The 15,648-nt window shown below is 42.5% G+C and overlaps 1 protein-coding gene across 1 annotated transcript in view; it reads left to right on the top strand.

Annotated features, from left to right (window-relative positions):
- Positions 1–15,648, top strand: part of VIPR1 (vasoactive intestinal peptide receptor 1) — a 113,865-nt gene that overhangs the window by 51,479 nt on the left and 46,738 nt on the right. Inside the window, exon 3 of the mRNA XM_086741223.1 lies at positions 3,713–3,820. Within this exon, the coding sequence (XP_086597349.1) occupies positions 3,713–3,820 (108 nt within the window). The remainder of the gene's footprint in view (positions 1–3,712; positions 3,821–15,648) is intronic.

Below are 15,648 nucleotides of genomic sequence, written 5' to 3'. Positions count from 1 at the left end.
GTCATGTTTATTCATGAAAGAAAGTTATCCTCTGCTGCTTCCTAGATAAGCTTTGACTGTATATTTGCTGTAAGTGTAGATATGACTCAAATAAATGTTTTTTGTGCTCTAGTCTGCTGGTTCTGCAACCCACTGTACACCTGTGCCTCATGACAATTGACCTGTTTTCTATTTATTAACCTTTTAACGGGACAGGAAATGAGGGCCTGAGCTTTGATTCACATTTGGAGAAGAAGATGGGTTTTCCCATGGGTTTTCACCTTCTGCAACTGTGGGTGTGGTTTCCTAACCCACTGCAGCAGGACTGTCAGTGGTCTTCAGCCACTTCTTATGAGTCAAAGCCTCTTAGAGGAGGGCTCTCCAAAGCCCAGCTAATGTTGATGCAGCCCTTGGCTTGCACTTGGGGCACGTGGCTTGCAAAGAGGGAGGCTGAGCTGCTGGATGTGAAGATCTGAGCTCTGGAGTGTGACTGACAGCCTCTGGATTGTTCACTGATGGTCATAGAATCACAGAATGGTTTGGATTGGAAGGGACCTTCAAAGGTCATCCAGTCCAACTCCCCAGCAAGGAGCAGGGACATCTCCAACCAGATCAGGTTGCTCAGAGCCCCATCCAACCTGGCCTTGAATGTTTCCAGGGATGGGGTATCCACCACCTCTCTCGGTAACCTGTTCCAGTGTTCAACCACCCCCAGCATAAAAAAATTTCTTCCTTATATCTAGTCCTCCTTGAGTAAGACTTCAGGACACCATTTCAGGAGAGAGAGACGTGGCTTCCAGTAATTACACTGATTTCATGGCTTACAGTGCAATGATAGGGAGTTTGATGTCCTTGTCTGAAGCAAGGGTAGAAGGCAGCTTCGTTAGAGTTGCGAACGATTTCTCCCTGCAGCCCTCCAGAAGAAGGCTACAGAGAGCACTTCACAGTCTACCAGGCAACAGCAGGACAAAGCTGAGTTTCTGGATGTCACAGTTAAAATAATTGAATAGGAAAAGTCTCTTTTTATGTATGTATGTAGGTGTATATATATGTGTGTGTAAATATATATAATATATATGTGTATATAAATATATATATATATATATATATTTGTAATCTATCCACTTCGGAGAAAGAAAACCCTTTTCTGGATGGCTATTTGATAAAGGCTGTCTGTGTCCTGGTGTGGATGGACAGGCAAAAACTTTGGCCTGATATTGTAATGGGATGACTACACAACGAACGGCAAGAGTTGCATGCCAAATGCAAAGCATCTTGCAGGTGTCAATCTTCATATTGTTCCAATTCATTAAACTCAAGTTATTCATGCAAGCCCTCTCCTAGTCATTGGAGAGAAGAGAACACCTCCAAAGAATGATTCACTTTCTGAGCTGTAGATAACCATCCTACGGTGACATGAACTGCCAGCTGGAGCGCTGACTTCCATTGCCTTCTTCAGATTTACACGTCTGACTTTTAGATGCATAAATCTAGGGATATGAATCCCACCTTTAAAACCTGGACCTTTGCAGGCAGCTGCTCAAATAGCATCAGCCGGTCTTGGGGGGGAAGTAAGGAAGAGTGATGCTGGAATAACTAATAGCCAGATATGAGGTCTTTAACAGAGGCAATATTTTTTAAAGATCCACTTTATATGTTTTGCAAGGCCAGTCTTGTGTATCTTCACTTTGTTTTAATCAAAGAGAGCTTTTGTTACAAAACTGAACACCTGAAAGCTTTTTTTCATGCATCACAGGTGGTGGTGAAAAATGCTAACAAAAGAAAAGATAGGGATCACAAAAATTCTCAAAGTGCCTAATTCAGGGCATTTAAAAACCCATCTGATGCTATCACCTTGGATTTTATTTTGCATTATAACCTGTCCTGAGGTAATGAGTGCGCTGTAATTTATTGAGCTTGATGGAGGAAAGGATTGCAGAATGTGAAAGATCCTGTCATGAAATCATCTATTTTCCATGGGCAGAATATCTAATATCTTAATACTTTTGGAGCTGCTGGCTGCTTGGTGCCAGATAAGTATGAAGCTGTGGAAACTGAGCTTTGCACCTGATATTAGAAACCTGAAAACTGAATTTTAATGAGTGTTAGAGAAGAGCATGCACGAAGAAGATACCATCAGTTATTCGGTTTTTCAGGCTCCAATAAACTCAACTTAGGACTTCATTAGGAAAGTTCTGTTTGCTCATGAAAGAAGGAAGGAAAAACCTGTAAAATAACTTTGAAAGAGAGCTGAGGGGTTTTTTTTTTTCAGCTTCAAAGCATTTTTGTGCACTCTCTTTATTGATCCGAGACAGCACGCTGCCTCGGTCTGCACAGACTGGTGATGACACCGGCCTTTTTCTTAGCTCAGGTGGTAAAAGATGATTTAAAGGAGGAATTTCAGATCAGGATATAATTACCAAGAAATGAAACTTGACAGTGGTTTTCATAGTTCCCGTTGCTTGCATGTGAGAAGTATTTTCTCAAAGCTTTCTTCTTCATATTCTGGTTTCTCTTGTTAGGCTGTTGACCTTAACAGCAACATGTTAGTCACATTTAGGGAAGTGTTGCAATCTAATGGGGCATGACAAATAACCGAGAGCAGAGGTGCTATAAAAATGTGAGATCTGGTGACAACCCATCTATCTAACCCATCTAATCTTTCAGCAACTGAAATGCCTGTCTGTTGGAAATTTAAAGGGAAAAAAAAATGTCCTCAAAATTCTAGTAAGAACTGTAATATATGTAGCATTTTGAGATAGAAACAATCTGATTTTTTTTTAATTCAGATCTGCGAACTCCTTTTGGCTTCAGAGCTAATGTTGCGTTATTCAACTGTGCAGCATGTGTGTAATATAATTTTCTTTTGCAAAAGCAGAAACAAAAGGACAAAATCAGAATATTATAACTCTGTAAGAAGGACGTGGGATTTTTTTCTCCCAGAAGGTTTTTACTCAATTCAAAAAATAATCTTCTTAAGCAAAAAATGCTTAATTTTAACAAAATTCTATATTTTATTCCTGAAGTTAGCTCCATTGTTTATACCTTCCTTCCTAGCTTGGGCAGCTGGGGGTGTACTACCTTGCACCACCCTTCCATAGAGAGCATCTCCTGACAACAGCACTGTCCCTCCTCAGCCTCCAGCGATGTTTTGTGACTTCTCCTTTTTTTTAAGGAGCAAAACTGCTTCTTGAGAAGGGATTTGGCTCCTGATCCCTTGATTGTCACCAGCATCCCCTTCCTGCTGAGCACATCCCCTGTGCAGTCATCCCATTGCAAGGGGAAGAAAAGGCTAGCAACGGGAGTTTGGGGCAAGCAGAGGAGGAAGGGGAGCATGTCTCACATGTTCAGACCAGGTGTTTTAATGCAACAGGGAGAGATAAGGGCAAGGCAGAGAGATATTTAATTCGGCATTCCTGCCTTTTAAATCTGAAAATGGACACTGTTCTGTTAACTGATTTGTGCAGTTCTTGCACCAGTCTGCTGTAGTTTCACTGCTAATTTCTAGAAACTTACAGACACTACCAGTGCTGACTTCCAGGGACTGGGATAGCTGAAAACCACATTTAAAAAAAAAAATATTTCTGTGCCTTTCCTTCCGAAAGGTGCCTGCACTGAGGTGGTAGGCTCCGCACGCCTTTGCCCAGCTACCCTGCTCCGTCCCAGTTCCTCTGCTCCATCTCGCAGATACCACCCATCCGTGTTCTACCGTCTGCTTTTCTCCTTTTCCCAGGGTGCAGAAGGCAATGGGACAACATCACATGCTGGCCTGAAGCAGAGGTGGGAGAAGTTGTGGTACGGCCGTGCCCAAAGTACTTCAGATTCCTCACCACTTTTCTCGGTAAGCAAAACCAGACCGCTCGTCTCACTGAAACAGGTTTACGGCTTCACTGCCTGCGGGGTTTCACATCATATCACAGGGGAAGCTTCTTGGTGTAATTAGAGGGAGAAATAACCTCTTTGTGCAAGATAAAGGAGGTCTCCAAGCCATACAAGAATGCCTGAACCATTAGAGCATCCTCTGTATCCTTCTTGCAGCACCACGGACTGCATCACAGGGATGCAGAAATGGCTCCTGGTGAAATCCAATAATATGGATGTTGTGCGGTGAAAATTGAATCAACTGGTCTAATAGTGTGTTTGTTGGGCAAAATGAGCAGTTTAGCACTGTAATTAATTAAGTCTCTGACATAAAATAAACAAGCTGAAACTGTACGTAATAAAGTATTTTTCTGCTGAAGTGACAAATTTGGCCACAGGCCAAGAAATTAACCTGACAAATAGTGGGCAGGGGAGGTTAATGGAGAAAGTAGCTTACCTCACTGTTTGTTATGTTCTGGGAGGCTTTAATTTGAAACTCAGTTCTCAAGGGCCATACAGCAGCAGGACCATTTGTCTCCTGGTAGTTTATAGTAATTATTTACCATTTTTATTATAGCAGCCCTGCAGACGTCCACGGAGAATTTAGCTCTTTTGCGCCAAGCTGATAAGTCTCCACTTCTACAGCCTTACAGTCCAAATACATAGGACAGATTATGAATGGGAGCAAGGATAGAAAATTGTCCCTGTTTAACAGACCAGGGCACTACAGTGATTAACCAGCACACGCTGATTACACGACTTGCCCAAGGCCACACCAAAAGTCTTTCAAAATCCCCAGAGTCCTACCCTAGTACTGTAACCTCCCGATTTCCAAAACTTCCCAGTAGTTCATCACCGCTGTGTCTGCAACCAGGGGAAGCAGGCAGAAGCTTCTGTAATATCACATCTTGCAGGACAAGACTGCTGTGCATTGGTCCAGCCATGTGGAATAATTGCCTGCTGTTGACGGTTTGTACGCTCTCCTCTCCTGAGCACGACGTTCGCTCATGGGGTTTTAGAGACCCAGCAGAGTGAGTTAAACAGGGAGAAAAAAACCCTTTAAGAATTTTTTCTAATACTTCATCCCACCAGAGCAGAGCAATGAGGAAATTATTATATCTATGCATAAAAATTATGTATGAGACCATATATGATATGTGTAATATGTATGATCATATGTATGTCATTGTGGCTGTGTTGAACTTAAGCTAATGAAAGTAGGATGCCTTTAATTGTGTGCTAGGTTGGGCTTAAGACTCACTAAACTTGCCCACTCAGGGGTGTCCACTGCTCTCTGGGATGTCCTAGGACATCTCAACTGGTCGCCAGGTTCACCTGCGGAAAGATGCAGTTCTTCCAGAGTTCATATGTCTTTGGATGTCTCAAAAGACCTATGCTTAGGCAAGCGAATGGTTCCTATTCTGGTAGAAGTCCAGACTCCACTGAGAGCAGTCAGGGCATCACTTGGGCTCTCTATGCACTTATCATAATGTGCAGACCAAGAAAGAGCCTCAAAACACCAGCCAACCCATGACCGTTCCTTGCAAACCCATGTTGTAGCATGGCTGCTGGCATTTGTGCTGTTCTGTGAGCATGGAGCTCAACAAATGTCATCTAGCCTTGCAGCTGGCAATGTCAGCGGCTTTCTAGGGGGATTTCACCTTGCTTTGCATGAGTTTCCTCCAGTTAAATGTAGTTTTCTGTCATCTGGGGATTCCAGTCACTGGAGAGCTGGCTGGTTTGGTCAGTGATGGCTAGGGCATGATTCATCTTGTCATAAACTCGCCACTTAAAGAGGCTGGATGAACAGCGCCGTGAAAATACGTATTTCTCCGCATTTAATATGGTGAAGTACAGACTTGCTTTGTTGGAGAAAGGGGACTCAGCACTCTGAATTTCTGTGTTTTCTAATGTAGATGTGTCTGTGCGAGGAACCCATTAATGGCGACAGTGATCTCGTCAGTGCAGTCAGCAGACAATTGTATGTTGGAACCTGAACAGCTCTTTAGATGTCATTTGCTGTACCGATAAATTTTCGGTTCAGTGTAGTAGAAATGCAGACACTAAGCTCTCTACACTGTAGACACTGAGAGCCCCATTCAGTTTCCTAAACATAAGCATCTGGTGCCATTTGAGATGCCCTGGGGGAATATAAGAAATCCATAAGGATGCCTCAACTGACACTAAGATACCTGTATTTAGGGAACCGATTTTTAACCTGGAATGGCATTCATATCAACTGATTTTAGAGTTTTCCATATGTAAACCTATCTCTGAGCTTGTTTTACAGTCAGTGGTGAGAAATACGTTCTTCAGAGGTGCAGTTCAGCTGACTTTTAGACTTCAAGATAAGTTGAATAATGTTGATAAACTGCGTATTTCTCTCCATTTACAATAAAATTATTTTAGAGTGGCTAATGAATGTTTTACAATATGGGTGAATCGCCGCTTTGCAGAGCGTACGTGCTAGAATTTCCTTCTGTAAACAGAGAAACCGATGCCATTTCCAAAGCAGAAACAACAGCTTTGATTTTCTCTCAGCTATGCACTTTGTATGATCATATGCAGAAGTGGAAAGCAGATATGGTCTTAAATAAAGAGAGGGCAAGATTGTCTCTTGTTTTATAGGATTTATTGCAAAATTAATGCTATTAAAGTTTGTGAAGCTGTTCTTCCTTTGTAGTAGCGAGTATCATTGAACAGCTTTCAAAGAAATCAATCATCTGGTTAATGTTTATGTCTTACTCTTTGATCCCTTTGCGGGAACATGAAAGCTTATACCAAAGTTGTGAACAAGAGAAAATTTCTTTTATATTTATAGCAGGAAAAGGGTGAAATACTGGGAAACAAAGAGTTAATGTGGTTTTCCTGCCTAATGGAGAATATGCTCTTCAAATGACTAATATCCTGTCTCGTGGTAAATAAAGGATAAAATATCTCGTGGCATTTAGAAGCCTTAAAATGCCTGGCATAGTCCTGATGTCATTTGACATTAAATTTTTATGCTCTTCACAAAGCCAGAAGATTTTCATTATTTCATAACATTCATCAGTACCATGTGAAGGAGGCAGATGAAAATACTTTTGGCACCTTTCGTTATTAAACTGCATTGCTTGCTATCCCTTGACCAGAGTGTTCCAGCTTTGTTTCAATACACGGAAGATGACATTTGTAATAGGGATTTGTTTCCCAGAGTTTCTCCAAAAGCAAATTGTCCATTGTGCACAAGTTAAACAGTAAAAATTATCACTGACAGTTTTTAAGCTTTAGCTATGAGATTAATTGACTTAAGGGGGCGGGGGTGGGAAAAACCAGGCTCTGGAATCCCACTCAACGAAGTGAGATCCTTCTGAGTTTGGTCTTGCTAAGCTCATTTTTTCCTCTGGTTTTCTAAATTTACTTCTGCTCTCCTTTCCCCTCCCTCATGAACACATTTTACATCTCTTTCCTGCTCCACTTCCCTTCCTTGTTTTTAGTGGGCCCACTGACTGCAAGAACTGCAGTTCATCATTAATTCTGGGATATTCCTATTTTCAAGCCAGCTAGAACAGAGCTATCTGGATCCTGCCTCTCTGCAGGCGGGTAATGCGTGCTTCTAGAGTCACCCAGGCGTGGCAGCTTCCCTGTGTGGAGCTAAGCACCACAATACATGCACACATCTCCATTGTTCAACTCAAAATCCTTCTTCAGTGTTGATCAAGTGCATTGAAATACCAGATATCAGATACCACTGCCACGTCAGCCATATCTTCCCTCCTCTGCTCCACGAGTTTCTGGATTCCTCCCATCCTCCAATACATAAAATTTTCATCCTCTTACTTTTTTGTTCACCTTCATCATTTTGCACCAAACACCAGCTCTTTCCTGGCATTAGAAATACCCTGCCAAACATTGAGCATGAGTGATACAAGGAAATAGAACTTGTCGGTGTTAATGGATCCCGCACCATGAATTTATATTTTTGCCCAACTAGTGGAGAGTGCACAACTTCACAGGTGTAGCCAAACTGTGACACTTCTGTCAGGAACAAGCATTGTCATCCGTGCTTTTTTATGTGGGTAGGAAGTCATCAGAGAGTCTAGCTGGGATTGCCTTCCAGTACTGGTTCATGTCCTACCATCCTCCTATTGCATTTAGACATAACTTGCTCCAAAGGATTGAAATTCTAAAGCCATATCACAAGAAGACAACAGAAATTCTCTGAGAACTATTGTGATCTTCAGGTACAAATAAAGAAAAAGAGATAATGCTTGGAAGCAGTCAGAAAACTGATAATGGAAATTTGCCCAGTGTGTCACAGATCACAGAGTGTGACAATGCCACTTTGATTGCCCACCCAAAGCGTTTATTAAATTTCCACATGTCCTCTTGAGTCATCATGGACATCATCATTCCTCCATCATGCCTTGTGCCAGTCAGATCCTCGGGCCAGGGTTAGTACTTGGAAGGCTCCTAAGATAAGCTGTAAGGCACTGGAGTAGGGTGGTTTCTCTAAGGCAGCTCTTCTTGTTCCTCCAGAGAACAAAATGGTAGGAGATGTCTACGGTGGTTTCTAAAAATGTTGCGACTGCATTTTAGTCTCCCCCTGTTGCGTGTAAATGACAAATATAAACAAGCTGTGGGAGACAGATATTCTGGTAAATAAAAAGGCCATCATACTAGAAGAGACTGGAAGAATGTGGCTTAATGACACTTGCTTAGTTTGGTAAAACACAAGGTGAGAGTTCCCATTGCAAGAGTGAAATCAAGGAGGAGAAAGAGCAGTTTAAGCCAAAAATCCAACAAAAGCAGAATGTGTGAACTGCCATGAATAGAGTCACAGTAGAAACTGGAGGAAGGCTCCATTGGGGATTTATGTGTGAAGTAGACTAGCTTTGGAGATAGCTTTGATGAGCTTTTATAGTGATGAGAGGATGTTAAGGATTCGGGACATCTCCAGGGCTTCTACTGCATGTTCTTCTGATGGACCCACGGCATTTCATGTGCAGTGAGCTGAAGATACAGAGAGGGTAAGAGACCAGACCATGTCGCTCAGTGACTGCCAGGAGAGTGAGGGACTCAGTTCTGCACCTGTTCATGAATATTCTGATATAATTTGTAAATTATGAGCTATAAAGACAAGCCAAGACTGTAAGTATTAGTCTCAGGTGACTCTTGAGTTGTTCCAGCAAAATTATCTTCCCTCCTTTGAATGTCATTGCTAAAAATGCTGTCCGTTTGGCTCAGGACATTTCTTGGCTTCAAGCTGCTGCTCTTTGTCCTGGTCAGCATTCCCAAATCCTACATGCTGAGAAGCAAATCCTCCAAGTCATATCTGGCTTTGGATCTCCATGGAAGCGATACTTTTACTGGCTACCCGGAGTCTTAGAATAGCATGAAGCTGTCTGTGCTTGTTGTTGACAGCGTTTAGGTGCCCTCGCAGTTTGTTAGACCGATTTCCATGGTGCTCATTCAGAAGGTTTCATGCAGTTCTTCAGGCCAGAAGGGTGGGATGAGAGTCGTGTAAGCAGACTCCTGTGGCTAACACCAGCTACAAAATTTGGCAGTTGTATTGTGTGTCACTCTAAGGTACATGTTTAGTTTTGCAATATTTTCTCTTAAATGGTTGTTTTGAAATGACAAGGAGGTTTATCAGCATTGATTCATTGATTCACTGAAAACAGTGAACTTTTCTTCTTCTACATGGCCATTGGGATCTAAAAGGTCTAGGCTGCACAAGAAAGATGATTCAACCTGATCAAGGGATTTATAAACTCCTGAATTTAAACAGGATCATATGTTAATCAAGATGGATTTTCTACCAATTTCAGCCTTGCTCCTTTCTGTCTACGTGGTACGGGAAATCCGGGTCAATATCATCTAATGTTAGCCATATGAAAACTCAATACTAAATCTAGACAGATAGATGGGTTTTCTCCTGGATTAAACAGAGAGGGACATCCCATATGTCTTGGAGGTGTTTCTCTGTGGTTTGAATCCGCCTGTGATTTCCACACTGTTCATGGAGGGATGTCTATGGAGTAATTCAGAACAGATACTCAGGATCTCAGCTACAGGTGGACCAAATCTGTTCCTCCGTAGGCACATATATCTAAATCACTTGTGTTGTTAATTTCATTGCAAGTTGTATGCAAATATTGTCTTATATTTGAAGAACTGTTAGACAAATTATTCTCTGGGTTTACAATCTTTAAAACCTAGAGTAACTCAAGTTTACACCAGAATTAGCATTCAGAATCTGGCCTAAAGTAATTAAACAAGCCCTTTTCTGCATAAGCACAGCCCCAACACTTACCTGAGAAGTCATGGATCTTATTATGTTATTGTGGATATTTTAAATCATCATCCATCATTAAGATTGTCTTTTTTTATGTCTTTTATAATTTTAAACTTGCACATTAATACTCTTCTGTCAGGTAGCTTTTTCATTTGAATTTAAAGGTATCTTTTTCTCTGTAGTACATTTCAATTAAAGAAATATAAATCAAGAGGTTTTTTGTTGTCTTTTGTCATTCTCTTTTTTGATATTGTGCCTAAAGTTATTTTAGCTACCATTTGATCCTATGTACATCTCGTCTGTTCTGAGCGCTTACACACAAAACATGATTCCTGTCATTCCTGGTCTTTGGCTGACGGCCTTTTGGCAAATTCAGTATGATGGACTGCAATGGTCTGGTTCTGTCATCTCAATTTTACCCTGGGTCATCTGTAGAGAGATTTGGAAATGACACTCTCTCTCCATACCTTCACTTTGACAGACATTGACTAATCTTTTGTAGCATTATCTAACTTTGGTAAGACAGAGGCAGTTGAGTCAAATTCATTGGATGTATGTCATTTACTGTTAATATCCAGGTCCTAAGGGTTCAGGCTGAAACAATATCCTGCTATCAGCACTCCCCATTCCTTCCAGTTCTGGCACACACACACAACTCTACATAACCGCGCAAAGCAAAGGGAAAAGCTCCCAATGACGTTAGAGGAGAATCAGCCCCTCATTGAAACAAGCGGTTAAATAGACTACTGCAGGTAGCTCCACTGATGCCATCTGCGAGCTTGCAAGGTCTCCATGTGGATCTCTCCAAACACACTTGAGTCCCTGTTGGCTCAAAGTGAGTCTTGGAGCAGCCGTATCCTGGGATAGTCAAATGAAATTTGTAAGTACAGCATGGACAGGGACCCTGGGGAGCTAGTATTCTGCTGTCTTTCTTTTCGGTTAGTTAAACATACGGATGAGACTCCTTCCACTGAACTGTGGGCACCTAATATTAAGCATCTACTCTAAACTCCATGTCTAATTTCTCCCTCCAGCACTTTCAGGACATGGATTATCCCATGACATTCCTTAGGAAGGGATGAGATGAACTTTGGATGTCTGATATGGCCTCTACAGGGAACCTGATAGTCTACTTCAGAGTAGACTCCCTATATTTCCATGGCAAATGTTAGGTGAGATAAATTCTAACTTTTTTCTCATGAAAAGGAGATCTGTAACAAGTAGATGAAAACAAACAAAAATGCAGAACAACATTCAATTTCCCTCCTCCAAAAATTATTCTTGTGTACTGGAAAAAACATCTGAATCTGTCTCTTAAGCCAGCTTTCTTTTCCTCAATTTCTCTTCTCCTTTTTTTCTATATTGCTTTTGCAACTGGAATGAAAACTGAATAAAATGAGGAGAGGGATGAGCAGATGGCAGTGGATAAGCAGGAGACATCATCACTACCATCTAGAACCAAAAAAATTAACCAGACTCGCTATTTATTGACTACAATGCTCATTTAAAAGGAAACAAGCAGTTGAGTGCATCTGTTACGGAGGTTTGTTCACTGAGGGCTCTCAACCTGTTCAGGTGCTCAGTCCAAATTTGCCTTTGTATTACAAAGGCAGAATTGCTGGGGAATCTTCTCTTTTTTTTTTTTTTTTTTTTTTGTAGTTGTGCCAGTTGTTTGTACAACCCGCCATGAATTCACAGAAAAGATGAGAGGTCAGCCAGCACTCCTGCTCCCTCTGCCCATCAGGGCAGCCTCCAGCTCTGTTTGGTCTTTATTTTTCTTATTTGTCATGTCACTTGTCCAAGGCAGAAAACAGTGCTAGATTACGCCATTTCCTCAGATCGGTGTTGATTTTATGTTCGTGTTTAAGAGTGCACCTTCATGTTACCCAGCTCCAGCAATGTGCATGGGTGCAAATGAAGAAGCAGGTGGCTTTCCAGATATATGTGTAATTTAAAGTTTGGTTGCAACTGAGGTGTCACAATGTATGTGCCCCTCTGAAGGTTGCTCTGAAGGTACTGAGAAGGTTTTTGTGAGGAGTAGCTGAATCTCCCCACCATCTTACAGAGCACCCCAAGTCATGTCCAGCGATACCAGTGCACACCGTGTTGAGGTCCATAGGTTGAAAGCTCACTGCCAGCCCATGGCTTGTGGAGTTACTCTGCTTACCCAGAAATGTGCATCTCTTTCTTGTAAATATTTCCTGGTATACTATGGTTGCAATATCAAGAGATCTAATGAGAAATTTGTCCTGGAGTTTGACAGCTCTACTTTCAGTATGAGAAAACAGAGTTTACAAAAGATGCCTAGTTAAGAGGAACATGGGATGTTAAGAAAGGAGGAATTATCTGTATTTTATTAAGGACTGAGATCTTCACCCTTAAAAATGTGACATTCACAAAGGGAAAAGGAAGATAAGGGCCAAGGAGGATTTCCCAAAGTCCAGGGTGCAGTAAGCTTCAGGGCAGCAGAGATGTGGCAGTAATAACTGCAGGCCAAGTGATGTGAAAAAGGACCAATGAAGAAACTGAAGGCTGTGTCTGTTGTGTGACATGCTAACACCGTGCCACGGGTTGTACTATGGCATGAAATCATGAAATACTGAAAATATGAAATAGCATGAAACACTAAGCAGAAATTTTAACTGAGGCAGATAAAGCAGGTTTAGAAAATATCTCATAGTGGCTTACCCCACAAGTTTCTCTCACGTCTAACCGCTTCAGCATCCAGTTTAGTGCAAGCTGTAGCTGTCTGAAAGTCGCAGGTGTTTCCCGGTAACAGTAGGACAGATCAATAATAAAAATGGAACTAGAGATGTTCCAGTGGGCTCCGCAGCATCTCAAGAAGAACTGCTATTGCTTTAATAGCTTCTGCTTGAAAAAAAAAATCAATTTCTGACCATGGAGTACGATGACAGAGAAGCAGGACAGATTGCTACTCAGAGCAGACTTTCCCCTTTCCTTTAGAAGCTATTACAGAAAAGGGCAAGAGAAGCAAGAGGGAGACAAAAGTGAACACCCTTTAGCAATGACTGACCTTGTGTCTCTTTGTATGAATTCAGGCTCCCATTAAAAGCCAATAAGAGGTATACTTCCACTAAGATCAAAGAGCTAAAACCTAACCTATGATACAAACTTCCAGACATGTTTTTGAATCTGAAGTGTGTATTTGAAACAGATGAGAGGCAAAAAGAAATTAAGAAAGAGAAGAACCTTAAGAGCTAGACATAGGCAACAAATTGCTTGGAATATGGTTATCTCTGTGTTTATTCAGTTCACTTGTTCAGTGTTTTGCTCTTACTCAGATCAAACACCTTTTATAAAGAAAATTTCCTATTTTTATCTTAGTTCCACTAACTCCTCACTTTTCTTCCTGTGTTCATGTCATTCCTCTACCAGGCCCTTTACTGGTTGGGATAACCCAATCTACAAAATCAATTTGATTCATATCTCTTCCACATCATTCCCAAATACATTTAGAAATCAAAAAATTGCATGTGTTTTGCATGTTTTTGTTCCTGTTCCAGAAAGTCTATCCCAATTAATTAATTGCAGTGTTTTGCTGTAGAACAATGTCTCTCCATTTTTTTTTTCCCAAGGAACAGCAGTGAAAGTAAATATTTGCTGCAGAGCAGAGTTAGACCACTTATATAGGGCTGAGAGGATCCTGGAGACAGAGGAAGAAGATTTGGAGTCAGTCCTCTGAGCTGTTTGTGTGGGCAGCAGAGAGACCAAGATCAAGGCGATGGAAGCGATTGTGCGGCAGGATAACTATGACCTGGTTGCCATTACTGAAACGTGGTGGGACCACTCCCACGACTGGAGTGCTGTGATGGTAGGCTACAAGCTCTTCAGAAGGGATAGACGAGGAAGGAAGGGTGGTGGTGTGGCCCTTTATATTAAAGACTGTTTTGACGTTGAAGAGCTTGGGGTTGGGAATGATACAGTTGAGTGTCTATGGATAAGGATAAGAGGAAAGGCCTGTAGGAGTGACATCGTGGTGGGGGTCTGTTATAGACCACCTAATCAGGATGAAGAGAAGGACAAGGCGTTCTATGGGCAGCTTGAGCGAGTCGCGCAATCGCCAGCACTCGTTCTTGTGGGAGACTTCAACTTCCCTGATATATGCTGGGAATATCATACAGCGCACAGGAAACAGTCCAAAAGGTTCCTAGAGGGTGTGGAAGATAGTTTCCTTATGCAGCTGGTACGAGAGCCTACCAGGGGTGTTGCCCTGATTGACCTACTCTTTACTAACAGAGAAGGTCTGGTGGGAGATGTGAAGGTTGGGCACTGTCTTGGGCAGAGCGACCATGAAATTGTAGAATTCTCTATTCTTGGAGATGTCAGAAGGATCACTAGCAGAACGGCTATCCTGAACTTCAAGAGGGCGGACTTTGACTTGTTCAGGACGCTTGTTGCGAGGGTCCCTTGGGAGTCGCTCCTTAAGGGTAAAGGGGTCCAGGAAGCCTGGACGCTCCTCAAGATGGAGATCTTAAAGGCACAAGAACAGGCTGTTCCTGAATGCTGTAAGGCGAGCCGCAGGGGAAGAAGACCGGTGTGGATGAACCGGGAACTATTGTTGAGGCTCCAGAAGAAAAAGAGAGTCTATGTCCTCTGGAAGAAGGGACAGGCTACTTGGGGAGATTACAAAGAAGTTTCTAAGGTATGCAGGGAGGAAGTTAGGAAGGCAAAAGCTCAGCATGAACTCAGATTGGCCACTGCAGTAAAAGAGAACAAGAAATCCTTTTACAAATACATCAGTGGTAAGAGAAGAAATAAGGAGCATTTACACCCTTTACTTGATGCAGCGGGGAATGTGATCACTGAGGATAAGGAGAAGGCTGAGGTCCTCAACGCCTTCTTTACTTCTGCCTTTAATAGGCAGATCAGTTATCCTCAGGGCACTTTATGCCCTAATCTGGAAGTCTGGGATGCCAGGCTGAGTACACCCCCTGTGGTACAGGTGGAGACAGTTAGAGAGCTCCTTCTCCATCTGGACTGCCACAAGTCCATGGGACCGGACGGGCTCCATCCTAGGGTGCTAAGGGAGTTGGTGGGGGTGATTGCCGAGCCGCTCTCGGCCATCTACCAGCGGTCCTGGTTATCTGGGGAGGTCCCGGAGGACTGGAGGCTTGCCGATGTGACTCCCATCTACAAGAAGGGCTGTAAGGAGGATCCGGGGAACTACAGGCCTGTCAGCCTGACCTCAGTACCTGGGAAAGTTATGGAGCAAATCATCTTGGGTGAGATCACTCGGCATATGAGTGGCATCCAGGGGATCAGGCCCAGCCAGCACAGGTTCACGAAAGGCAGGTCGTGCTTGACCAACCTCATTTCCTTTTACGACTGGGTGACCAGACTGGTGGATGAAGGAAAGGCTGTTGATGTGGTCTACCTGGACTTCAGCAAGGCCTTTGACACGGTCTCTCACAGTATTCTCCTAGGGAAACTGGCTGCCTGTGGACTGGGTAGGTATACCCTTCTTTGGATAAAGAATTGGCTAGGGGGCCGTGCCCAGCGGGTGGTGGTTA

This window comes from Chlamydotis macqueenii, chromosome 2 (assembly GCF_036417535.1).
Source record: "Chlamydotis macqueenii isolate bChlMac1 chromosome 2, bChlMac1.mat, whole genome shotgun sequence".
Classification (NCBI taxonomy): Eukaryota; Metazoa; Chordata; class Aves; order Otidiformes; family Otididae; genus Chlamydotis; species Chlamydotis macqueenii.
Note: the sequence above shows the minus strand (reverse complement) of the source record. Positions and strands in the feature narration are given on the sequence as shown.